Source organism: Mirounga leonina, unplaced genomic scaffold (assembly GCF_011800145.1).
Source record: "Mirounga leonina isolate KUSES-001 unplaced genomic scaffold, KU_Mleo_1.0 Mir_128, whole genome shotgun sequence".
NCBI lineage: Eukaryota > Metazoa > Chordata > Mammalia > Carnivora > Phocidae > Mirounga > Mirounga leonina.
Genome location: NW_023270320.1, coordinates 39,972,698 through 39,999,326, shown reverse-complemented (window position 1 = coordinate 39,999,326; position 26,629 = coordinate 39,972,698). Strand labels below are relative to the sequence as shown.

Here is a 26,629-nt window from a genome sequence, read left to right as displayed (position 1 = left end):
CGAGCGTGGACGTGGTTTGGGTGCAGCTGGTGGAGGCTCGGGGGTCTAGAGGACGCGCAGGGACAGCCAGGGCCGCGGTCCGTGTCTGACACCAGTGTGTGCCCCGGGAGGTACCCGGGCCCTGATGATCCGGCCCCGAGACACACTGGCGGGGTTGAAATCTGTCCGGTGTCAGGAGGGAATCGGCAGGAGGACCAGGGCGGCAGGCAGTGCGGGGCCCCTTGGACTGGGTGCTGGTTTGGAGGAGGCCATCTGGGGTTTCTCTAAAAGAATCACTTGGAACCCAATGGCCAGTACCTCAGACCTTAGAGTTTTTGAGGATAGGGAGGTAAGAAGCCAAAGCAGGTCGTTGCGGCTCTGAGCCCCGACGGCTGGTGTGTGTGTGTGTGTCCTTGGGCTCTGGGTTTAGGGAACCAGAACCCCTACACGGCACTCTGGTGGGAGGTGGGGTTCTGGCTGCCCACAGCCCGCAGCGGGGCCCTAGCAGCCCATGGGCGCCCCTGTAAGCCGTGGACTTGCCTCCCGGGGAGCTCAGGAAGGCAGCTGGGGGGCTGTCACGCCGTGCCCTGCGTGCGCCCTGTGACCCGGGCCCGCCGCGTAACTGTGTGCTCTCGATTCCCTGCCTCTGAGGTCTGCAGAGCACTGTGTCTGTGAGTCATCCCCGGAGCGATGGAGACTGACCTTACACGCAGCGGAGACCCTCCCCTCCCCCCTCCCCCCTCCCCCAGGTCGAGGAAGGGCTGGTTGGTCAAGTGCGCTTTTCTTTCTTCCCTTCCTTCTTTCTTTTTTGTTAAACACACAAAACATGGCCCGAGCCACACACATGCACGCATGCACGCACAGCAAGCAAGTGAGCCCCCCCGCCCCGGCCACAAAGCCAACCTGAGGGCACGTTTTAAGACCAAGCTACTTGACAGTATTCTTTTAAAATAAAAGCAGCAAGTGAAGTTTTATCGACGGTGTCACTTCTCATGTTTCCCGCTCTTCTTACAGATGCAGAAGCTCATGAAGGCCGCCAAGGAGGGCACGAAGGACGGGCTCGAGAAGACAAAGGCCGCCGTGAAGAGAGGCCGCTCTCTCATTCGGACCAGGTCCTTCATGGCTCCAGGTGTGTGGCCTGGCTTGCAGACCTGTCCGTCACACAGCGTGTTGGTGGCGTGGAGTGCAGCTATGGGCTCGTCACGAGCACCCCCCTCAGCACCGTGCTCGTCGCTGGGATTTGACTTAGCTGGGCCACTTGGGTCTCCCCTCCCAGATGGGGGGAGGGCGTGCTCTCTCAGCTGAGGACATGCTCGGACGTGTGCAGTAGCCCAGGGATGGACATGCACACACACAACGGGCAACAGAAAGTTGAGTGAATTCTCATGGGTGGTAGACTTCACTTCTCTTTCTCTGGTCTCCTCTCAGCACACCGGCCCTTCGTGAACCCCCGCCCTGGGGACTTCACTCTCTGCTCTCTCTCCCAAAATCCCCTTGGGTATCGGACCTCAGTCAGTTTGGATTCTCAGCAACTTTATTCTTTTTCTTTTTTTTTTTAAGGCTTTATTTATTCATTTGAAAGAGAAGGGGGGGTGGGGACAGAGGGAGAGGGAGAAGCAGGCTCCCCGCCGAGCAGGGACCCAGACATGGGACTCGATCCCAGGACCCTGGGATCATGACCTGACGCTTAACCGACTGAGCCACCCAGGCGCCCCAGCAAGTTTATTCTTGATAAGGCATAATAATGGATGATCTGTTCACTGAGTGTAGGTTCTCTTGTGTATGTGTATTTCCCAGAAAGACACAGGCTAAGAGGGCTTGTTCTAAGCAGGGATTTTAGGAACCCTTTTGCTGGTGAGGAAAGATCTGGGATGATTCCAGAAGTTTCAGGTTTCCTGAGGCTCTCGGCAGAGGGATTCAATGATGAATCTGCGTCAGAGAGAGGGGTTGTGTCTGGAGTGTTCCATGTGGACAACAAGCTGTGGACCGAGGATTATCTGACGTCTGGGAAGATGTCTTCACAGGGGTGCGTTATTACAAGACAGCTGGCTACCTACACGGCGGCTGGGAGCGTACTTCCCTGGAGTGGGCGGCGGGACCCTGACAGATTCCTTGAAGAACTCGACTTTGTTCTTTGCACGGTGTTCTGAGAGACGAGCTGCTGCTCGCGTAGCATTTGCTGGTAGCCGTGCCCGCAAAGCACCGTGAAACCGCGCTTCCGTAAGGAGTGGTCTCGGAGGACAGTGTGAAATGGGTGCTAAAACGAACTAGAGTCTTGTATGAATTCTAGTCCTAGAGAAATCTTCAGCGTCTTGAAACAAGATGCAGAAAAGGCTGTCAGGAGCCCCAGTGGGTTACTTGGGAAGGAGACGGCTGGGTGGGGAGCTTCTGATAACAGTGCGTGCCCTGATCGGCTACTGGCAGTGTGCCAGGCACCCCCAGGACAAGCCCCTTCACGGGGGGCCCGGGCAGGTCTGACAGGTGCCCAGGCTGGGATTTGGGGCCCCACCCCAGACCCTGAACAGGAATCTGCAGGCCAGCACACAGGACGGGCAGGGAGCCCCAAGCTGGGCAGGGAGGAGGTCTATGGGGACCCCCAGAGGGGTGCAGCAGTTGGTCAGGTGCCTCCCTGAGCCCAACGACCTTAGTTTCCCAAGATACAAAATGGGAAGATGGGACTGAATTAGTGGTTCTTAAACCTGGATGTACTCATGAATGAAGTGGGAGCATTTAACAAATCCCATGTACCCAGGCTCAGCAGCCCTGGGACCGATCCGTGAAACCCGAGGGGGGGACCCTGGATACCAGAAGGTTCTGTTCTGTCTCTTTTTAAGACTTTGTTATTTAAGATCAATTTTAGATTCACAGCAAAACTGAGCAGAAGGTGCAGAGATTTTCCATATATCCCCCCGCCACGCACCGCCTCCCCAACCCTAGCTTCCCCGCCATCTTGGTGGATTTGTCGCCGCTGATGAACCCACGTGGACACATCATCATCCGGAGTCCACAGTACATTTGCACGGTTTCCTTCTCAATGCGGTGCCTTCTGTGGGTTTGGACACAAGTCCAGTGACAGGTACCCACCGTTAGAGTACCACAGAGAGTAGCTTCACGGCCCTAAAAGTCCCCTGTGCTCCACCTGCTCGTTCCTCTCTCCACCACAACCCCTGGTAGCCTCTGATCTTGTCACTGTCTCTGTGGTTTTGCTTCCCCAGATTGTCAGAGTTGGAGTCCGACCGTGCGTGGACTTCTCAGACCGGCTTCCTTCACTTAGTCACATGCCTTAAGGCTCCCCCACGTCTGTTCATGGCTTGAAGGCTTGTTTCTTTGTAGCGCTGAACACCATCCCGCGTCTGGGTGGACTGCAGCTTTTATGTCCATCACCTGCTGCAGGGCATCTTGGTAGCTTCAGGTTTTGGCAGCAATGAATCAGCTGCTGTAAACACCCATTGCAGGTTGTATGTGGACATAAGTTTTCAGCTCCTTTGGCTAAATACAGAGGAGTGTCATTGCTGGATTGTAGGGTAAGAGTGTGTTTACTTTTGTTAAGAAAGCGCCAGACTGTCCTCCAAAACGTCTGCGCCACTCTGCACCCCGCCGGCCGTGCGTGGGGGCCCCCGATGCTCCGTGCTCTCGCAGCACGTGGTGTGGCCGGCGCTCCGGATTTGGGCTGCTCTCGTGGGTGTGTAGACACTGGTAGGTTCTTACAAGCTCCTCACAAACGTTTCTGTGCAGCCAGGCTTTTGGAGATTGGAATTTGATCATCTCTGGGCTCCTGTTAGCTAAAAACCCCTTTGCTTTTCTGTTTTCCAGCATTCTGTGGATTATTTAGCTATAGCCAAGTTTTTAAAGATAAATTGAGTTTTGGTCTAAGTGTTTTGATTTGATGGTAGCTGTGCTTTCCCAGGGAGCAAGGCAGACAGAAAGTCAAGAAATAGCACTGAGTCTCCACTTAGCTTTCGTCGATTACTGAGCGAGTGCTCTTAGCTGCCCTTCTTTGTTTCTGAATGCGGTATTTTATAGATTAAGAAATTGAGGTATTTAGGGCACCTGGGTGGCTCAGTCGGTTAAGCGACTGCCTTCGGCTCAGGTCATGATCCTGGAGTCCTGGGATCGAGTCCCGCGTCGGGCTCCCTGCTCGGCGGGGAGTCTGCTTCTCCCTCTGACCCTCCCCCCTCTCATGTGCTCTCTCTCATTCTCTCTCTGAAATAAATAAATAAAATCTTTAAAAAAAAAAAAAAGAAATTGAAGTATTTAGTTCTGACTTACCAACCAGGTATTGAAAGGACACCTCTGCCTTTTGAAATTAAACGTCCAAGTATTGAAAACTTCAGATACCGATGGACATTGTGTTCCTCTGGTGGAAAGGCTATTTTCTTGGGTTTTCTTGTTAAAATTTCAATTTAATCATGGCCCAGTGGAATATAAGCACGGAAAATCAAAATGTCTGCCTGCGGAGCGTTGTTTTTTTTTTTTCCCACACTGTATTATTATGAATATATCATTTCAAGGTCCAACTAGTGCATTCTGACTTTTCTTTAAGATCACAGACCCTGTCTTGAAGAGGAGCAGAATTTATTTATTGATGTTGACTGCAAACATCCAGAAGCCGTCCTCACCCCGATGCCTGAAGGTCTATCTCAGCAGCAGGTAGGATGGGGGGCTGCTTCCTGGCGCGGCTGTGTCCCCCCGGCCGAGCCCCCGCCATCCCCCGCTCGCGGCCCCTCTGTGGCCTCGGTGGCCGCGGGCTCTCTGGCCCACGCGTGTTTGGGTATCACCCCCGAGTAAGTGTGAGATGGGTATGGGTGTGATTTATACCGGTTCTTACTGGCAGGGGACTTTACCGAGAGACACTAGCATGTACGCGGTGCCTCACACGCAGAGTAAAAGATTTCCAGCAACTGGTGAAATCAGCAGGAGATCAGTGAATTTCTTAGCCTCTGGAAAGAGGTAGCAGAGGGAAAAAAATGCGGTGGTGTCCATTTGATGATCTTTGGGTAAAAGGAAAAGAAAGCCTGAGGACCAGAGCGTGGAGCAGAGTTTGGGGCTTTCGGGGGGCCCTGGAGAGTTCTGTGCGGGGTCAGCGTGACGCACGTCCTGGAGACACACAGCGCTGGGTAGACACGTGTGGAGAGCGGCGTGGCTCAGAACAAGGTGGTGACAGTGCTAAGTCAGAGTCTGAACAAAGAGCTGAGTTGGGAGGATGCCCAGGGGCCGTTAATCGTTGTCTGCAGACTAGGAAGCTCAGGTTTCACGGGCGTTGAAGGGGGAGCCCGCGCAGCAGGGCTGACAGGACGGGGAAGCGTGTCTGTGGGCCGTGGCTGATCTGTGAGCGCGTCGGGAGCGAAGGAGGACGTGGCGACGGGCGTGTGGGGCCGCCATGGGCACCCACACGAGCGCGCTGCCTGTCATCAAGTGCTGGCACATCCCTCCGTGTCTGCGCGCACGTCCCACGGGAGGACGCCGCGGCCCCGAGGAGGCCGATGGTGGGGGTGGCGCCCTGCCCCGGGCGCAGTAGGGCCCGACGCCTCAGCCAGGTCTCTGATCCCCAAACCTAAAATCCTAAATCCTAAGTCAGTCAGGTGGATGGACCGTAAATGCTCTGCGCTGTCCGGTGCTCCCTGGGGACGTGTGGCTGCGATCCCCGCGGGGCACGGTGCTGGCTGTCCCGGTCTGTGGTTCACCCGCTGCTCTCCAGCCCCGGTTGGAGAAAGGGCCTTGAGTTCCCGAAAACACCCTCGATGTTCCTTTGAGGTCTCTCTACCTGGGTCCCTCCTGCCCCACTCCTGTGCGGCCCGGGGCTCTGACCACTAATGGGGTCTCCGTGCTCATTCCTGGGGGGACACAGTGTGACTGGGATTTGGGTCCCCTTGTCTGAGGACGTGGTGTCGGGTGAAGCAGGGCCCTCCCTCCCAGCAAGCACAGGTGGGACACCGTGACGTAGTGGGGGACAGCTGTGTAGAGGACATGGGACCTGACCTCTCAGAGTCCTCGCAGGGCTGTTACAAATGTCTGTAATTTCCTGGGTTTGACCCCAGATCTTCTGCCTGAGGAGACTTGCAGCATCTGGAATCTGAATTCGGGAAAAAGGGTGGCGGAGATGGGCCCTCTGCTAGTTTGGGGAGTGACTGGGTTGTGGGGTCTAGCCTTCCTCGTGGAGCGAGGGGTCAGTGCCCAGACTCCTGAGTGTGAACGGGGCCGGGCGGCTGGCAGCCTCGCGGGGGCCTCTTTTAACCCCAGACCCTTCTGTACTCTTTACCTGCCCTAGAAGCGCTGGTTTTTATCTTAATTTTGTGAATTTGAGTGGTCCTTTTTGTGGACAGAGTCGCTCCCTTGTCAGTCACGTTTTGTAAGACTCCATAGCTCTGGAGTGTTCTGCACTGTGGAAAATGCCGTCTCCACCCGCTGGGTGGCGTTGTGGTTCCTGTCGCGAGCCTCCCCTCCTCCTCGCAGGCCTGGGGGGGCGGGGGACTGGGGTGGGTGGGGTCTAGAGGCAGCCTTCCTGTAATTTTGTGCTCGTTTTCCATTTATTGGCAAAAATAACTTGCCAGACTATGTCTAGGCTTGATGGAAGTGCCCAGCATCATCACTGGCCTTTAACAGGAACTGTGCGCCCAGAGTCCCATCCCCGTGCTTGACTGACCTGCGTGTTTGAGGCGGGAGCCGCTCACTGGCCTTAATCCACAAGCTGCCCCCCCCCCCCGCCCCTCCCTGAGTGTGTCTTCGCTTGGTCAAAAGCTCTCGAGCCAAAATAATCTACTCTTCCACCTTTCTTTCTTTCTTTTTTTGTTTTTTAAAGATTTTATGTATTTATTTGACAGAGAGAGACACAGCGAGAGAGGGAACACAAGCAGGGAACACAAGCAGGGGGAGTGGGAGAGGGAGAAGCATGCTTCCCGCCGAGCAGGGAGCCCGATGCGGGGCTCGATCCCAGGACCCCGGGATCATGACCTGAGCCGAAGGCAGACGCCCAACGACGGAGCCACCCAGGCGCCCCTGGTCTTCCACCTTTCAAAGCTGTTTCTCCTTCTACATCTTGGCAATAATAATTTCACTCGATCTATTCCGCTACTAGCATTCTTTGAGTCAAGACTGGAACGGCTCTTTTCATGCTTTAGTCCTACGTGAAACATCCCGTAACGCAGCGTAGGGCCCAGAAGATACCGTTACTTCAGCTCACAGTTGTTGACATTCCTACTGTAACGTCACTTGTCTCGCTGTCCTTACAGTTTGTAATTTGAGGTTTGACCTATTTCGTGACTGTGGCAACAGGGAAAGTAGGTTTTGTGCCTGTAACATTAGCTAACGCACCGTTCAAAGCATCCTAGAGGCCTGTGGAGGTTTCCTTTGCCTCCTGTTTTGAGGACCAAGAAACAGAACAAGAAAGTTCTTTATCCACAAGAAGTGAAATTTCTGTTTTCTGCAGCAGTTTGCTTACCGCTGTGTTTTCCAACCGCCAACAGGTCGTGAGAAGATACATCCTGGGCTCAGTGGTCGACAGCGAAAAGAACTACGTGGATGCTCTGAAGAGGATTCTGGAGGTACCGAAGCGTCGTGTCGCGGGGGAGACTCGGGCCTCACAGGCCTTTTGCACACCCGCGGGTTTACGCGCGCCCACGAACCGTGACGTGATCCCAGTGGCGGAAGTCCCAGGACACGCTGAGTGTTGGGTCTGTGTGTGGACGTGAAGAGTCGTGGGGTTTGCGTGAACCGTGACGTACGTGAGGGGACGTCTCCGTATGTTTTCAGCGCACCCTCTAAAGAGCCTGTCCCGTCTTCCCGCGTGTCTTCGTTAGCAGTACGAGAAGCCGCTGTCGGAGATGGAGCCAAAGATCCTGAGCGAGAGGAAGCTGAAGGTGGTGTTCTACCGAATCAAGGAGCTGCTGCAGTGCCACGGAATGTTCCAGATTGCGCTGGCCAGCCGCGTGGCCGACTGGGACTCCGTGGAAACCATCGGGGACGTCTTCGTGGCTTCGGTAATTGCTGGCGGACCCCGCCGCCCCACGGAGCTCGCCTGTGCTTTGCCCCGGTTTCCGTGCTTGGGGGACACCTCACGCTGGGTGTCCAGGTTAGCAGTGGGCCTCGGTGCCGTCCGGGGCCACCATGGGGTCACAGTGCTGTGCTCAGCGCACACGAGGCGAGGGCTCAGGTGCACGTGGTCAGGACACCATCCGGAGGCTCGCCGGGCGTGTATCTGGAATGCCACCAGCTCTATCCTGTGCCTCACGGCGCAGTGGGAGCAGGGCTTTGGTGGCGAGCCGGGGTGCCGCTCTGTCCCACTCACCCCCGGGGCAGGTGGGTCTCGCCCTGCTCCCTGTCCCTGTCGGGGGGCAGCGGAAAATACCCACGTGTCCCCTCCAGCCAGTACTCTGTGGCCCGGGCCCTGTTGTGCAGACGCCGTCTCGAGGCCTCTGCTGACACAGGACGCGGCGGCGTGCATTCACGTTTCCCGCCCTGGAAACCAGCAGCCTCCTGTGTGCATCCGGCAGTTCTGATTCATCCGTGTCCCGTTTATGAACCATGTGTATTATGCTTAGTAAGTATTCCGTCTAGACGTGGGAGCTTACGGGAGCAAAGGGGTATCAGATTGAAGGTTCAAGTGGCCGTTTAAGCGAATGCTGTAATAACGACACGAAAAACCTTTTTCCTTATAGAATTGTGTGGGCTTGATGACGTATGTAAATTACAGGACGTGTATAAATTACAGGATGCCTCGAACACAACACGGGAACAGGAGTTCTTACTAAAATATTTGCATGATGCCTTTTGGGGATCTTTATGGAAAACAAAGAGGAAACTGCATATTTACTTTGCAGTTGCATTTTCGGGCTGTTTTATACGTTACGTTCACTGTCTACAATTACTCTATCTTCTTGAAATATTGACCTTGGCAACATTTTTTTTTAAAAGGAAAAAAACTTAGACAATATATAGTTGAGATGAAAGCATTTTTTCTGTAAGTGACGGTCACATCAGATACCTGCTCATGGATATGCCTGTTTATCTTGAGAATTTGTGGGCTCTTAGGAGAATACCAGAGGGAGGCCTCTTGGTGTTTCTAGGGAAACAGGACAGGGACCAGCGTGGCCCCTCCGCCAGAGAAGCCGGAGGGAATCAGTTTCCTTCCTCCCCCAGAGCGTTTCCAGGGGACGCTCAGGGCCCGCCAGGCAGGCTGTAGGGGCCTGCATGGCGTCCTCCTCTGGAGGTGAAATCCAGAGTGAGGACTGACCGGAAGCTAAAGACGGGTGTCTGTAGTCAGGGACACCGCTTAGCTGAAGGCCAGACTGCCAGGGACGGGAACAAGGATGCCGACAAGCACATTGGGGTGAGCGAAGTGAGATCGATCCGCTGTTGAAACAATTCCCAACAAGTTTGCTTAAAGAAGAAGAAAAGCCACACGGGGTCGTAATGAAGTGTGTCCTGTGGAAACATCGCAGTGACTGGGAGCTTACTTTTAGGGCAGGTTTCGAATCTTCCATCACGTCCCGGAGGAGGGAGGCCCTGGGCTCTGCGCACTGCTGATAGTTCTCACTGTTCTCTGTTATTTCAGTTTTCCAAATCCATGGTGCTCGATGCCTATAGCGAGTACGTGAATAATTTCAGCACAGCGGTGGCAATCCTCAAGAAAACGTGTGCTACAAAGCCTGCTTTTCTCGAGTTTTTAAAGGTAAGCACTTTTTTTTTCATCTTGGGTTTTCACACCCTCTGATCACAGGTTCCATGTCAAAATACTTTGTAGTGAAGTTTTACCGCACTTTGCTTCTACACATATCGTGTTATTTGTCATAAAGATATTGGTATCGACGTGTTGGCTCAGGGCTAGAAATGAAGATGAGTTTTCAGGGGTGGCAGAGCTTTTTGAAAATAACCTTTATTTGCACATCCTTGGAAGGGGGTGGATGGATGGGCAGGCCGAGAGGTAAGGTCCGATCCCAGAGGAAGCTGCCTTTGGCCTTCTGTCCTTCAGCATGGCATTAGGGGCAACAGAAAGAACATTTGGGATTGGGGTGGAGCTCTCCGGCCCCATTCGAGTCATGGCGATAAGCTGACCGCCGCAGGACGGGCCCTCCATGGGCCGAGGGCTCTGGTGAGAGGTGAGGTACGTCTGACGCTGACGATGCGGAGTTGCTGACCTGGGATATTTAGCCACGGTCCATCACCATGGCCAGCCACCGGCCCCAGACCTCACTTGCACGAGGCCCCAGTTCCTGTCATAAAACCTTGAGCCAGGGTTTGTCCCTGTTCCTTAAATTCTCGAAGCTCCTGCTACCTGCAGCGAGTGGACTCAGGTGATGTTCTCGCTGGCCGGTTACACTGAGGCTGAATTCCCCACCCCCAACCCCTTCCCTGGTCACCAGCCCTCAGCTTCAGGGGTCTCGGTGCTCGGCGGGCTTTCCATATCACAGCACGGCTCCTGGGGGACGGAAACACATTCAGACGTTCCCTGCCTCGGGGGAGGTTGTAACTGTCTTGGTGGACACTGACGGTACCCGGGATGTCAGCCGAGGGGCCAGCCGCAGCCCCCACTGTCAGGTGACCTCCTGCCAGGCAGCCTGGGGACAAGGGCGTGTGTCATCCTGGCCTAGCCCGGGAATTGGTGCCAGGAGGCTGAGCGGCCTTGATGGTGGTGGGGCTGGGCCCTCGCCCTGCCATCCGACCACACCGCTCCCTTAGCTGGAGACCCCACCCCGGTGTGCAGTGGTCCGGCCCACTGGAGCGTCCCTCCCTGGCTCAGGGAGGCGCGTCGAGGGACTAGGAAGCCCCTGCCACGTGGGAGAGCCGCCCTCGGACCAGACATCCTCTGCCACAGCCGCTCCTGGGGCAGCTCACACAGGACACAGGCCCAGGTCACCCCCACCCCTCACCCCGAGGCCCTCGCCCCCAGAGCCAAGCCTGGATGGCAGTGGCCACCGCAGAGAACTCGCCCCAGTGCGTGGGCCAGGCTGCTTTTAAGGGCCCTGGCAACTCCTATTTGGGGTTCTGGGGTATTTTTCTTCTTTTTTTTTAAAGATTTTATTTATTTGAGAGAGAGTAAGTGAGAGAGACAGCACAAGCAGGGGGAGTGGGAGAGGGAGAAGCAGGCTCCTGGCTGAGCAAGGAGCCCGAAGCGGGGCTCGATCCCAGGACCCCGGGATCCTGACCTGAGTGGAAGGCAGATGCTTCAACAGCTGAGCCACCCAGGCGCCTCTTTATTTTTTTGTAAATGCAGTTTTCAGGTGGTTGTAGAATCTCAGAAACTAGCTCAGTCCCTAGAAGGTTGAAATGCGTTTGTAAATGGACAAACCCTGCCTGGCAGTCAGAGGTGGCCCATAAAGCATCGAATGCAAACGCGCTCCAGACTCAGAGGCGTAAGCATGTATGTGGTGCAATCCAGGTGTGGGGAGGATTTTGCAGCAAATCTGCATGCACTGTCTCCGTTGAGTGAAGACGGGCGTGGGCTCTGGGCCTGCCGAGGCGTCTGTGTTGTGGCGGGACCGAGGTGGGGACCCCCGCAGCCCTGAAGCGCGAGTAAGCCGGGCTTCTCCCCACAGCAGTGCCAGGAGTCCAGCCCCGACCGCGTCACGCTCTACAGTCTGATGATGAAGCCCATACAGAGGTTCCCACAGTTCATTCTGCTGCTCCAGGTAAGGATGCACACCTTTCCCAGCATCTGCCTGAAGGCCGCGTCTGTGCTCCTGGTTCTGCCTCCGGCCTCCTCCGTCCTCCTTCCCCGAGCGGTTACGGGGGGGCAGAGTCGGGGGGTGCAGGCCCCGAGCGTGGACACGGCCGCGGACCCTCACCAGCCGGCTTCTGCAGGGGCGGAGGGGGCCAGACGCGGGTTCCCGGGGACAGAAAGGAATCTGCCCCCTTCTGGGGCGGGGTCTAGGTCAGGGTCTGGGTCTGGGGTCTGGTGGAGAAACGATCCACCCTCTGTGGCCAGAGGGGACAGGGGACTCAGGAGCCCAAGTCACGATTCGGGCAAACCGTGCCTGTCGTGAGCGCGGTCTGCAGACGGTGCGTGGAGAGGCTCACCCGTGGACCCCAAGTGGTTGAAAACTAAGAGCATTCAAATTGGTGCATGTGTTGTTTCCGACAAACCTGGTTTTGAGGGCAGATGTGACGCATTCCATGTGGCGCTCGGTCTGTGTGCAGGCCCTGTCCTCCCCAAAGCCGGGGGCCCCGCCGCACAGAGGCGGATGGCGGGCTGCCTGAAGTGGCATTTCTGAGGTCAGTCCGCGCCGGCTCAGATTCCTCAGGCGGCTCGGCGTGGCTTGCGTTTGGGAACGCAGCAAAGGTGAACGGCGACATCGTCCCTGGAAATGGGCCGGCACTCGGCATCGTTGCCGAGGCCCCTTCCCTTGAGGTTGTGGTTGCTGTGTGGCCGTCCAAATCTGTGAGAAGCGGACCTGCTAGGTGAAGTGCTCACAAAACCGAGGGCGAAAGCACACACACGTCAGACTGTTCGTATCAGCTGCTTCCGTGGCTAGTCTCATGGGCTGTTTCTGTCTTCCTCTCTTCCACGTTCCTTTTCCAGCGAGTGTCCGGTTATCATATGTACATATTAGATCCAGTTTCTGGTTTCCAACGTCCGTGTTAGAGTGTTAATAACAGAAGCTGTTTGCTTTCCCCTAAAATCAAAATACCCAGAAAATGTGTTTTATTCCTCCAGTTGTCCGGTATTTACCGAGCTCTTCAAATGTGGGAGGCTCCAGGTGGGTAGTTCGGTGAGGAAGGAAGACGGTAGGGAACCAATTAGACAGTTCCTTCTTTTTTTTTTTTTTAAAGATTTTTATTTATTTATTTATTTGAGAGCGAGAATGAGAGAGAGAGAGCATGAGAGGGGGAGGGTCAGAGGGAGAAGCAGGCTTCCTGCCAAGCAGGGAGCCCGATGCGGGACTCGATCCCGGGACTCCAGGATCACGACCTGAGCCGAAGGCAGTCGCTTAACCAACTGAGCCACCCAGGCGCCCAATGAAACTTTATTTATTTATTATTTTTTTATAAAGATTTTATTTATTTATTTGAGAGAGTGAGAATGAGAGAGAGTACATGAGAGGGGGGAGGGTCAGAGGGAGAAGCAAGCTCCTCGCCGAGCAGGGAGACCGATGCGGGACTCGATCCCGGGACTCCAGGATCATGACCTGAGCCGAAGGCAGTCGCTTAACCAACTGAGCCACCCAGGTGCCCTAGACAGTTCCTTCTTTAGCGAGGTGGGGACACAGGGACCAAGGGCAAAGACATATCCGCCTTATAACCCACGTGGCGCACGTTCAAACTCACATGCAGACTGTGCTTGGTGACGGGCTAGTGAATGCCTGGTTATCACTGGTCACCCACGACCCTGCTGGGTTTTCACGCCTCGCTCATGAATAGTTTCTTGTTCTTAGTTAATTAAAGTTGGGTGTAGTTTTCAATCTAGCTCGTCAGCTTTTGGCCGTTAATAAATCATGGCAAACCTTTGGCCCAGGTGTTTACCAAATTATATATTTTTAGAAAGGGTGGGAAGGCCGTGGGAAAGAACAGAAGCAGGAGCCCCGCGCCGGCTGGGAGCAGGGGCGTGGTCCTGGGCGGCATTTCTCGGAGTTCGGCCTGAGGGCACTGCACTCGAAGAAGGTGTGGTATGTTGTGGCACCCGGCTGCCCGTGGGCTCGGTGAGGTCCGTCCCTGTGTAGTGCTCCCTCCTCCCTCCCGTCTACCTGGGCACCAGGAGGCTCACCGGAGAGCTCCCGGGTTTCTGTGAGCGGCTTCCCTGGCAGGCGAGGGGGCGGCTCAGGGCGCGTCTGGGGCACTTAGGAAGATGCACGGTTGGACTCAGAGGGTGCAGTCTGTGCGGCTGACAGAATTGCGTGGGTCGTCCAGGGACCCTGCTCTCAGTAAAGAGGCTCCGAGAGCTGTTGCCTGAGGGGGACGCGGGGGCTGGTGGCCGGGCTGGAAGACGGGGCAGGCGTGTTCCCTCCCTCCCGGGTTCTGCTCTGCGCACGCGGGGAGGGATGGCATGGGGCCCGGCGTGCTTCCTTCCCCTTCCTTTGGCCCATCAGGCACCTGCTCTCCCTGTCTCTGCACTGATCCCAGCTCTCCTGGGCCCTGTTACTGGTGGTGCTGGGACCCCACAGCCTTCCCCGATCCAGGGTAAAGCTGCATGGCCCCGGCTTTTCCGGGCCCGCTGGTTTGGGACACGTGGTCCCGTAGGACTCTCTGTCTCACTGTATCCTGCTGCCATTCTCTGTCCCGTGTTGGGCCAACATGACTCTCAGTCTGGACAGAACGACAGACGTCCCTTTTTCCTTACTCGGTTCTCTCCCGGCATCTGGAGGACCCCCTGTCCCCTCCACAGCTCCGCTGCTGTGGTGCTCGTCCTGGTCGTGCTCAGGTCCCAGGCTGGCTCCGCCAGCTCGTGACTTTGGAGCCAGAATTGTCGTGACGTGACTTCGTGGCCTTGATAGGATTTGAAGTGATTCGTAGGGAAACAGGCGTACAGCACGGTATATATGGTCCTTTCAGACCGGAAATGTGTCATCACTTCTGGAGGGTTGGTTTCTTCAGACGAAAAGCGGGTCACAAGCTGAGGGCCCGGTGGCATTCCCACGCCAGCTGAGCGGGCGTCAGCTTCGGGGCGGCCGGGCGAGAAGGGTGCCTCCGCCCGCGTCTGACTCCGTCAGCAGAAGGTGTGGTCTGCGTGAGCCAGCTGAGACACTAAGGGTCCGGTGGAAAAGCGAGGTGACCCCCTCGGGACTGTCACTTAGATGTTGCTCCTGAATGCCGACTCCCACGATGGATGCACGTGGCGCCGTTTTATCGGTCACCAGATTGTCGCTCCCTCGTCCTCCGTGCAACCTCCGCTTCCCTTGGTGACCCTGCGGACACGGACGGGAGGGTGTGTGGCTCCCTTGCAGCAGGGATGGGTGGAGGCACGGGAGTAATGCCGCCCACTCCGCGTGTGGAAGCCGACCTTCGGGGCCTGGGTCCGCTGGTCCGACTCGGGTTGAGAGAGACAGGCCGGAGTTACCTGGAACGTAGCTGCAGAGGGTGGGATGTTTCTCAGATGTGGCACGTTCCTATTTATAGTGCCCTTTATTGGGAATTCCTGGGGTTTTTTTTCCATTAGCAAAGCCATTTAATGAGTTCACTTTGTTTTTGCAAAAGGAGCTGTTCCAGTGTGTATCCAAATCGTGAGTCACTTGGCTTATTACTCTCTCCCCGGTGCTTATTTTATCCTCCCCCAGAAGTAGCTGACGCGACCGTCAGACGTCGCGGCTCCTGGCTGGGAACGTGCGTGGGCAGCCACCTGCGCCCTCGGAACCAGCAGTCACACGTCTCCTGTTCACCGTCTTTCTCCCCCAGGACATGCTGAAGAATACATCCAAAGGCCACCCTGACCGGCTGCCCCTTCAGATGGCGCTGACAGAGCTGGAAACCTTAGCGGAGAAGCTGAATGAGAGAAAGAGAGACGCCGACCAGCGCTGCGAGATCAAGCACATCGCCAAAGCCATTAACGAGAGATACCTGAACAAGGTTGACCGAGGCTTCTCAGTCTGTGCTGGGATTCAGTTTGCTTTGTACTAACAAGCCGCCATTCTTCCCGCCACTTGCTACTAATCTTCTGGAAGCTTTGCAGGGATGCCGTGGCCCAGGGCCCTGCCTCGGAAGTCGATGGAGAGCATCGGGCGGGTCCGGGCGCGTTTTCTCGGGGAAGGGGCTCCCACAGTCACAAGACCCTCACACGGTCTGAATCTTACTGCCAAAATGCGGTGTTTCCTCTTAGATGGTCGTAATCAAAGGATGTTACATACGTTCTTATCTGTACCTGTCTTTGCATGGACTAAGCTGTGTTTATCATGGAAACGTGAGGAAAATACAGCATGAAAGCAGTTCCTAGGCTGTATTTCTGCTTTATATTGACAAGTCCTCTTCCTGCAACAGCAAGCTGATTTTATGTAGACTTCACCATACTTACTTACAGCCCTGGTCCACAAGAAGAGGTTCATTGATAGGAGCGGTGTTAAATAATTCCATATCATATTTATCATTGCTAAATTCACTTTCATTTCTGTCTGTAGGGGTAATTTCCTACCAAATAGTGACAGTCAGTGGCTTAACTATGAGAACTTCAATACATTTTGAGGAACAGGTTTTTCCTGATCTTCTAAATGATTTATATAGGAATTTCTATGAGCTGAAAATTGCGTTAAGTGATGGTTATGTTGTTTAGGATCCTGCTTGCCTGTGGTAACAGTGCTTGCAAATCTGTGGGACAGAGTAAGGCTGATGAGGAAGTGGTGTGTGTCCCTTGCTAGCGATCCTGAACCTGTGCACGCAGTCTCATCATCCCCGTGAGCATGTCAAGAATAGGTTGACAGTGAGCTTGGCTACTGCAGATAAAGGATCAGAACACCGTCTGGGTGTTCAGACCATCTGAACATGAATTCCCCATGTTCCTTTGGGCTGAATTGTTATAAGTCTGCCTTCTATTATCTCATCATACTAAAGAGTACAAAGCATCTCTGCAAAGGACCAAAGGTACTGTGTTTGGCTCAGTGAAATGAAATCTGGCGTATCACAAGAAGCTAAGATGTTTTCTTAATTATGCTATCCTTTGGAAAACGAAAATCCCCGAGTAGCTATTGCACTTACATAAAACATTCTGGTCGGCATAGAGTTATAAATAACAATGCTTGGCCGGCTGTGGATGAGAGTCTGTAAGGAATGGAGCTTATACTGGGGCAAGTCATTTAAAGAGAAGGAGTATGACTGACAGGTGAAAACAAATGAGCCCTCCTTTGCTGAGTCAGTATCTCTTAGCTGGAGGAATTGTGTTTAGAAGGGCTGGGTTAGACTCCTTTCACCATTTAGAATAGCTCCAAACACTGTCCATGAAACTATGTAGTTAAAAAAAAAAAAAAGCCACTCTCAGACTTCTGCGTAGTATACACATAAAGTACGATTGGAAGTGCATGAATTCTCTGTAAAGGGGAAAATCTGCAAAGTTTTGACGCTTTATGCTCCTGTATTTTGCAAGACTTTCGCTCACCCTTTTTCTTCTTTTGATGAACTCGATTGCGGGAAGCATGTCAAGTGTGACTTTGAATGTTCAGCTTCTCAGCAGTGGGAATCGGTACCTCGTGCGATCCGACGATATGATAGAAACCGTTTACAACGACAGAGGGGAGATCATTAAAACGAAGGAACGCCGCATCTTCATGCTGAGCGATGTGTTAATGTGCGCCACGGTCAGTGCACGGTGAGCATGCGCCTAGGTCGCGGGATCGGCTCTGCGCCGGGAACGTGCCGCGTCCCAGATGAGTGGACGGCTCCGCTAATGCTCCTATTCAAGCTGCCCCAATATGTGCGCAGAACTTCGTCACCTCTTCCTGTGATGAAGGGGAACCAGGACCTAAACAGGCGTATTTTTATTTTATTTTTTAATTTTTTAAAAATGATTTTATTTATTTGAAAGAGAGCACAGGCAGGGGCAGCAGTGGGGGGCGGGGGGAGAAGCAGGCTTCCTGCTGAGCAGGGAGCCCAATGCGGGGCTCCATCCCAGGACCCCGAGATATGACCTGAGCCGAAGGCAGACGCTTAACCCACTGAGCCACCCAGGCGCCCCTAGACAAGTGTATTTTTAAACGGGTCCAGTGTTAAGTCACAAGGTCACTGCTGGAGGAAATTCGGGATGAATGGTATATTTTTCTTTAAACGTAAAGCCAATGTTGGAACCAGAAACTGCATTGTGTTTCTTTTATTTCCCTCCTAAATCACTCTACAGTCTTGTTGTGATCATCGTTCACATCCTTTCTCTTTAGCTGCCTCCCTGTGGAGACATTTTGGTAAGCGTTTTTCTTGTATGATTATATCGGTGGCGTTTATATTCACTGTGAACTAAGAAAATGAGTACATACCACTTCATCATTTCTTATCCTTAAAGTCATTTACCATCAGGACTGCTCCCTAACACCTAGAATGTTGTAGCTGGTTGACGATATCTGAGAAGTTAGTGTCTTCAGGTAGAGAGGGATGGTAAGGGAACTGAGGCAGACGTGAATGTTTTGAGCTGAGTGCCCTGGGTGCTTTATCAAGTAGCGCACGTTGGCATGGTGTCCTGAGCAGCTCATCATGGCTTGAGAGGCTCTGTTGTTAAACTCTCAGGAGTTGGGGATGCAGTTGCCAAACCACTGGCAGCTCGAACTCGTCCACTCCGGGTGTTGACAGCACAGAGACTGGCCCGTGAGACAGGCAGGGCTCCCTCTCCCAGCAGGAGCTGGGTGTTAGGCCTTCGTGAGCACATCACCGGGTGGGAGCCAGCATGTGTGCCTGTGGTCCTCCCGTGGTGGCCGCCCTGTGGTGCTGAGGAGCCCCAGCAGGGAGGCCGGGGCGGGGGCTGGGCATCCAGGGGCTCATGCTGTGCAGCCCGGGTTCCAGCCTTCTCAGGGCTCCGGGGAATCATCCCATCTCGCCGAGCCTCACGCCCACACTCTGCAGAGTAATGGTGGGGAAGCCAGCCATCCCTGGGACTCCTGGGAGGGTCTGGCCAGGGACCACTGTCAGGCCCTTCAGCTCTGCGCCCGGCACGGTGCTGCCTGGTAACTATCTGTTTTTATTATGGTTCCTCCTCGTCCTCACCTGCTCTGAGGCAGCTATAGAATAAATCTGCAAAATATGCCAGTTTTTTTAAAGATTCTATTTATTAGAGAGGAGAGAGCATGAGTCGGGGAGGGGCAGAGGGAGAGAGAGAATCTCAAGGAGACTCTGCGCTCAGCACGGAGCCTCATGCGGGGCTCGATCTCACGACCCCGATATCATGACCTGAGCCAAAATCAAGAGTCAGATGCTTAAGCGACTGAGCCACCCCCCAGGCGCCCCAAGTGCTCCAGTTTGGGTCTTTTGAAATTTTATGTCATTTTAAAAACCTCAAGCTGACAAATACACTTCCAAGATGAACAAGAAGTGGATGAACACTTAAAAATGGATTTATCTGTGTTCACTACCAGGGTTATTCCTTAAAATAACACCCTGGCTGTGGCAGGGATCCCAGGTTCGGATGACCTTCTACAAAGTGAGGAAAGGGCAACAGTTCAGTTCCCACTGACGTGTTCTCAGCGACACCCCCAGGAGGCAGTGAAGGGACGACCCACTTTGGTCAGGCTGAAGTGTTCAAATGGCCCCAAGGGTTATCAGAACAGCAAGGTCCCCCAAACCTCTGTAGGAGTGAGGATTTTAGATTACAACAGGATGAGTAGAAATTGGGGCCAGGTTCATGGGCCTCTCTTTTTATGTAGAGAGCACACCTAACTCACAGAACACGCAGTCTTTCTTACTCAGTGTCTGAGTTCTGCCTTCTCCTCCTTCCCCTTCCCACGCAGACTGGACATTGAAAAGTAAAGCCCTTTGGGCACCTGGGTGGCTCAGTTGGTTAAGCAACTGCCTTCGGCTCAGGTCACGATCCTGGAGTCCCGGGATCGAGTCCCACGTCAGGCTTCCTGCTGAGCAGGGAGTCTGCTTCTCCCTCTGACCCTCTTCCCTCTCGTGCTGTCTCTCTCATTCTCTCTCTCTCAAATAACTAAATAAAATCTAAAAAAAAAAAAAAAAAAGTAAAGCCCTCTAACATCAGAGGGAAGTTGGAGCGCTTGGGTACCAGTTGGCTTCCAACACGCCAAGTATTTCGGTTTAAAGTATATTCTCCGGCATTTTGGTTATTCCTGTCTACATTTTGATTGGAAAAAATATGTATATCTTGAGGAAAGCAAACTGTGATAATCATCAGAGTAAGGAACAGTGATTGTCTTGCCGGGGGCGGGGAGGGCGGGTTCCTGGCACATGGAGGGCCTCAGGCTGCTGGTAACCTTGTAGCCTTGAGTAGGTGCTGGTCAAGGAGGTGTCTGCTCTAGCATTTTCCGCCTATCTGAACAGCCATGCTTTGTGTGTTTCTCTTCATGTATGCTCCATTTTATGGTAAAAGGAGAAAAAAAATCTACATAGGTCATGGGATTTTTTCATTTAATTTTTACATAATAAGTATTTTAATCATGGAGCATAATGACAAGATTTAATTTTATTAAAATAGTTACACTATAACTGAGAGTAAAAAAGGAACTTTGATACGAAATAACCAGAGAATATCTCTGCACATAGGAGATTTTCCTGTTAACAGTATTTGCCAGAACGCATGAGCATCTTGGCTCAAGTATCCATCAGGGAGCCTCCAGCATGTTCCTTTTAAGTTTTTATGGGAACATGAGAGTTTTCTGGGAGATAAGCATCCCGTGTTCTCCCGTCTTCCAAGATTAGGCAGTGAAGAGTTCCTACCATCCACTGGGAGGCCACTTTACAGAACCAAATGGTAACTGTGTAAGAAAGGCAGAAGCAGGATGTGTTTCTCACTTGAATACCTAAGGGGTGAAAAGTATCCTGACTAACACCTGTAATGAATCATAACATCCCGATGCCTCCTCCTTTCAGCACCTCGGACAGCAACACGCTAATGTCAGCCAGCCAGAGGTATTTATTAAAGTGGAGCGTTCCTCTTGGACACGTGGAAGTGATAGAGTATAGCAAAAACGATGGTGCTGGAGAAAACAGGTGTCCCCCTGTGCACCCACCCGAGAGCCTGGCGGTGGTCGCCAACGCTAAGCCAAGTAAGTGACGCTTTACTAACGTGCGTGCGCGTCTTGGGGCCGGCGTCAGCGCCAACCGGATAGGCCCTGTTCCCTCGGCCTCGGCAGCATCCAAGGATCCACGGAGATGGTCAGGCTGTTGAACGATACCATCTTTGGAGCCTGTACTTTATGTTGGCTGATAAATGTAGACAGATAAGCCCACTGGACCCTCATCTTTGAGCTTGTCCCCACTGGTGTGCATCCTTTGGCTTTACAGGGAACCCCGCCATGTAGGATGCATTCAGTCTCCCCAGGTCTGATTTCTCTTCTGCGTTTCCCAGTTCAGAGCCCTCCCCCAGTGAGGGCTCTGTCTCCTGTCTCCTGAGCGTGCATGGAAGTCCTCTAGCGTGTGGACCTTGGTGGCAGGCTCTGCTCTGCTGTGCACCACCTCGCGCAGCCCCTCCTCTCTCCCCTCCCCCAGGCTCCCCAGGGAGGGGGTGCCAGGTCCTGACGAGCCAAGATGAGCCAAGGGTGTCCTGATACGTCCGCCATGCTTCAACAGCTTGGTAATATTTATGGTCTTCGGACTGTAGATTTTGAACGTAGGGTAGTATTCATGACTTTCTCCTTCCATTTCTCTTTTTTAATCCAAATAAAGCCTGGCTGGTTTCACTTACTCACCAGCCTCTGCGCCAATTGTGGAATATACCAAATGGAGTGAATGGGGACTTGCAGTAAACCTTTTCATACATGGAATGAGCCTTTATATTGAATATTCGTGATGTAAATATATTGGACAACCTTTCAGATTATTTTGCTTCTGACGTGTTCAGAAGAAGGTGCCTTTAAACCCTGTAACTTTTCTGGCTGCATATGCACGTTCACTTGGACTTACAGGAACAGGGCCCAATGAGCATTAGGTCTAATTTGCTGTGAGGTCTCCCGTTGTTCTTGTTTGTGTGACGTTAATAGTCGGTCACTTGGTTGGGTGATCGGCCTGGTAGACCATGTCCTCAAGCACGGTATTACAGGTCCTACAGTCCTGAATCACTAACTGCTAAGTCTTTCTTAAAGGAATTGCAAAAGTCTCAGCGAATAATCAAAATGCCAGACTGTGTCACAGATTTTCCACAGCAGGGATATACCAAGGAGTGATGTGGGGAGGGAAGGGGAGGGTTCTTCCAAACTGATGCATGTTGGTAAGATCTTACTCAAGTTCAACCTGGGTATCTCATTTGTTAAAAGTTTGTAAAAGCCCATTTAAATTGCTTGTCAGTATTGGTTGCAAATCCAACGTGTGTCTTGGTTTTACGAACAAAATCATGCCTTTGTGTGTTTATAATGGTAGCAGTGTTAAAAGGTATTTGTAATTAAGATTGCCTGCTTGCGCCCAAGTCATCAGGGACAGATGGCCCGTAGAACAGATACTGCATATTAAGGCAGCACTACGTTTTCTTACTCATCTTTTTATTTATGACTCTGTTGAGCTAACTTAGAATAAGATTCGAATCGATTAGCAATATTAAAAAGCATATAGGAGGAAGACGCAATTTTTAAAATACAGTCAACCCTTAAAGAACATGGGGGTTCGGGGCACCAACCCCCTGTACATTGAAAATTCTCATATACAATTTGACACTCCAAAATCTTAACTATTAAAAACCTACTGTTGACTGGAAGGCCTACCAATAACATCAACAGTTTGCACACACTTCGTATGTTTTATGAATCCTATATTCCAACAATAAAGGAAGCGAGAGGACACAGAACGTCATTAAGAAAATGATAAGAGAAAACACATTTACGGGACTGCCCTGTATTTATCAAAGAAACTTGTGTAGAAGTGGACCCGCACAGGTTAAAGCCAAGTTGTTCAAGGGTCGACTGTCCATGGAAGAAAGGACACAGGCGCCGTGAGCATTCCTACGAGCTTCTGTCTGCGACGGCAGGTCCATGGTTGTCATTGTCCGTGAGAAGAAACTGTGGCACTTTGGAGAGTATCCGGTTTTCTTCATTCTTCAATTTAAAGAGAAGTTTGTTGATGTATCCAAAGTTCAAGAGACTTTGGAAAATACTTGGAAACATACACAATCGTGTTCTGCAGACTTGCTGTGACCTTTTCATGTCCCTTTGAACAAGCACACACGTAACCTCGGTGAAAGCAATTGTTCGGGGAGGATCTTTTTTGCACACTGTCCTAAAGAGAGAATTTAATTGATAGACCTGTCTGCCATCCATAGACATTCGTTCTGCTCCGTTTTGTGGGCGGGCGGAATCCATGTCACCTCATGCGCTGCGGCCCTTAGTGGAGGCGTGCGCCCTTTTTCAGAATGGTCTGTAACTACAGTGCCTTTATTTTAAGAAGCCAGGGTACTGGTAACTGATGAGTGTGTGGGCGACTTCCTCTACAATTCGTTAATCCCTCATTGTTTCCCTTCCGGCTCTGTGACTGGGCCTGCAGTGGGTGCCCAATGAGTATTTGTTGAGCGAATGAAAAGAAAAATGGAATCACCAACCATTGTTAATTTTTTTTTTTTTTTAGATTTTATTTATTTGAGACAGAGAGAATGAGAGAGAGAGAGCACATGAGAGGGGGGAGGGTCAGAGGGAGAAGCAGACTCCCTGCCGAGCAGGGAGCCCGATGCGGGACTCGATCCAGGGACTCCAGGATCATGACCTGAGCCGAAGGCAGTCGCTTAACCAACTGAGCCACCCAGGTGCCCCACTGTTAAATTTTTGATTAAACTGTGTCTTTCTACCTGCCTGTTTATCGAAGGCCTGTTCTAAACCGCGTGCCATGTCCTGGTAACCCCCAACTGAGTAAGGGGTAGATGGTGCCTTTGGAAGCCCAAGGAGACGGATGCAAGAACAAGGGTGTGACACACTGTGATACATTCCTTAACAGAAACGAGGGCGCAAAATATTTTGGGGGATCAAAAAAGGATAATTTTCTCAGAGAGACGCCTCTTAAGCTAGGTTTTAAAGAAGGAGTAGGATTTCTCAGTAGACAGAGGGTGGGAGGACGTGCATCAGTTGGTTGATTGATTCCTTCAGCTGATCTGCATCTGACACCTGCCAGGAGCACAATAAGGAGTTTGTGTGTCCAGGGAGTCAAGAGTTTTTGTGACTGGAACCTTCCCAGCCTGTGGCAGTCCCTCTGGAATCCGGAGGACCGACAACTGTCTGTTCGCAGAAATATGAACTGGAAGAGGCTTCCAGGTTATCCTGTGATTGCGTAAGACCTAGTGAAATGCTTGTGCTGGCTCTCCAGCTGGTGGGATTGCTCCGTCTGGAAGGAAGGGCTCTTGGACCTGGCAGGGTGGTGCCGTGCGGACCCCAGAACCTGAGACGCTGCTTGGCAGATCCTCTTCCTCTTATGGCTTCAGTTACATGCTTGGACACCGGGACAACAAAGCGTAGGGTCGGAGTGGGAACACAGAATTGCTGGTTACTCCATAAACTGCCTGTTTCTTGAATAATGAAGAGCAGGATGAAGGTGATTGGTCATGTAGGTAATGCTGTTTTCTCCAGGAGAGAGAATTAATGTGATGTTCACGTGTGGAGGGGTCCTCCCTCGTTAACAGATTGTGACCATAAAAGGGTTGGATTGGGAATTGTCCGGGAATTGTCCGGACACAGCTTTCCAGAAGGGAAGGCCTCCAGGAAGCCATGTTCTCGGCCCCGGAGTCCTGGGAGGGGCGCTTTGCAGAGCATCAGTCAGTTGTTGGACCCATCCTCATGTTCCCGTTTCCTGAATCTGTCACCCACTAATCTCAGCTCCGTGTCGGACGTGTTACTTGAAGAGTTTTTATAGCAGGGTTCCCTGCTATCTTCCCATACAATACAGTTCGCTCTTTCTGAGTCTACGGTGGCCATTACCTTGGCAGCGCTGAGTGGACAGACACTGCTGAGAGTGGGGAGGCCCGCGGGCTTCGAGTCTGCAGGTCGGGGGGTCCCCAGCACCCGGACCTCTGTGGGAGCTGGTATTTGCGTCGTTCCTGGCTTAGTGGTGCACCTTAGCTGCGCAGACCCCTGTGTCTTGGTCTCCCTGTCCGTAGAGGAGATCCGAGTTTTAGCTGTAAGCTCTGAAACAATGGGTGTGGAGTCCATGGCCTTTTAAATGCCTTCCAGATTAAAAAAAATTTTTTTAACAAATTAAAATGTGCTCATTCTGTGTGTGTTGCAAGACTGAACTCAAGCCAGATTCCGTGGGGCGTTTTCAGGCTTCCGGTCAGGGAAACAGGGACCAGTCCGTTCGCTGGCGTGTTCAGCACTGGGGAAGGACTGTCCTGCTCATCCTCACGCACCCAGCAATGAGGGCCCGTCTGTTGTTGGGGCCAGACAGTGAGCTGCTCTGTGTGCCTCCCATCCGTAATATTGATCTCATTCCCACCAGCCTGCAGCCAGCGAGTCGTGCGCTGCTCATGCAGGTAAAACTGTCCCCTCCATGAGTCAGTCAGCCGGGCTGTCTCGGCGGTCTCCGAGTTTTTAGAGGAGGGCTTCAGATTCACCCACAGTGCTTTTGTTCCTCCTGATTCTCTTGCATTTGTCATCCATCAATTATTTTGAGGCGCTAAATAGGAGTTCTTTGCTCCGCCCGTAGCCATGTGACTTTTCTGCTGTGTGAGCGACTGAGCTCTGAGATCAGTGTTGGAAAATTCGGTCTGTGGTTCAGCGTTGAAGACAGAGTGGGTGTCGCTGCCTAGCAACCAGGCTGCAGGAGCCCGTGTGGCCGCCATCCTCGGCCCCGTGGGAGCCGCCCACAGGAGGCGCCACCCCCAGAGGAGCCCCGTGCAGAGTGTGCATCTGCTTTGCCGCGTCCCTCTCCTTGAGCTGTGACATTTTATTGGCGTTGAGCTTTGCTCTCTGTGCAGGGGCCTGCAGGCTGGTGCCCACGGATTTGTCCAGGGGTCCTCTGGGATTCTGTGGGTTGGTTTCAGCTTCCAGAACTTCTGAATTACTTTGCCAAATTCTGTGCTTTTTTCTGGGGTGATTGAACAGTTTTCGCCGATTTTGTGAGTTGGGCTGGGGTTGGGGAGAGAAAGTCCCCGCAGTGCAGTGGGTTTACCTGATGCACCTGGTAGAGTTGCGTATGCTCCTGACATCACTGTGCTCCCCCCATCACTGTGCTCCCCCCTTGTCTGGTGGGTTTACCAGAAAATACGTTTCCCTGTTGCCAGAGATAAGCTGACTCATGCAGGATCCGTAGAGATCAATTCCATTCGATGGGAGACCCTGGAGCACTCCCAGTTTTCAGGGGACGGTGCTGCCAGAGCTGGGGAGGGAGGGGGTCCCCACCCTGCAGGAGCCTCCGCTGGAAGAGACCCGCCATCGCCTCTTTTCGGCATGTCCCGAGAAGGCCTTCAGACACCTTGAGAACGCAGGCTGAGCGTGTTTCCGAGGGGAGCGTGCGTGGTGTGCAGGGGCAGGTACTGTGGTCCTGTAGGGATCAGGCCCGTTGCTTTCCCGTTAGTTGGTCCTTGAAGATGATGGTGAGAGTCAGCCTGGCTGCACTTCTCTGTGCTCGGGTATGGCGCGCTGTTACCAGCGCAGGGCAGGCCTTGGCTTGCGCGGCTGTGGGACCAGCATCTGCTTCTCATGGAGCAACCGCAGACTGCACACCGTGCAGCCGAAAACCGCCGTGGGAATAGGGTGAGACCACCCCGGTGGCGTCCTGCCCTTTCCCGGGCAGCGTGCAGCTCCAGGGAGCAAAGTTGCCCCCTGCTTGCCCCCAGCCACTCTGTACAGAGAGAAGGCCAGCCAGACCATCCACTCTGGATCGGCGTCCCTCCCAGCCCAGAGCATCTGCAGAGTGTGTCCGCTCTCTGCTCAAGTCTTCTCAAAGTGCCAGACCTCCTTCTGCAGTCCGGCTGCAAAGTGGGGGCTCTGGCCGTGGGTACCAGGGGTCGGGGACAAGGAGGGGGTCACATCATTGTTACACATGAGCTGGCAGAGACCTCGGCATCCTTGAATTCTGAAAAGGAGTGTCCAGGAGGGAGAGGCTGGGGCAGGGGGAAGGGCTGGTGGAGGAGGAGGGTCCAGGAGGGAGAGGCTGGGGCAGGGGGAGGGCAGGGGGAGGA

The 26,629-nt window shown here is 53.1% G+C and overlaps 1 protein-coding gene across 8 annotated transcripts in view; it reads left to right on the top strand.

The window, feature by feature from the left end:
* Positions 1-26,629, top strand: part of ARHGEF10 (Rho guanine nucleotide exchange factor 10) — a 103,929-nt gene that overhangs the window by 45,752 nt on the left and 31,548 nt on the right. For 6 of the 8 annotated variants that reach the window (XM_035004326.1, XM_035004325.1, XM_035004324.1 and 3 more), the window contains 9 exons: positions 994-1,108; positions 4,523-4,629; positions 7,443-7,520; positions 7,776-7,955; positions 9,530-9,646; positions 11,511-11,603; positions 15,301-15,471; positions 17,052-17,197; positions 20,413-20,588. In XM_035004326.1, the coding sequence (XP_034860217.1) occupies positions 994-1,108; positions 4,523-4,629; positions 7,443-7,520; positions 7,776-7,955; positions 9,530-9,646; positions 11,511-11,603; positions 15,301-15,471; positions 17,052-17,197; positions 20,413-20,588 (1,183 nt within the window). The remainder of the gene's footprint in view (positions 1-993; positions 1,109-4,522; positions 4,630-7,442; positions 7,521-7,775; positions 7,956-9,529; positions 9,647-11,510; positions 11,604-15,300; positions 15,472-17,051; positions 17,198-20,412; positions 20,589-26,629) is intronic. The other 2 variants (XM_035004323.1, XM_035004322.1) reach the window with 2 other exon arrangements.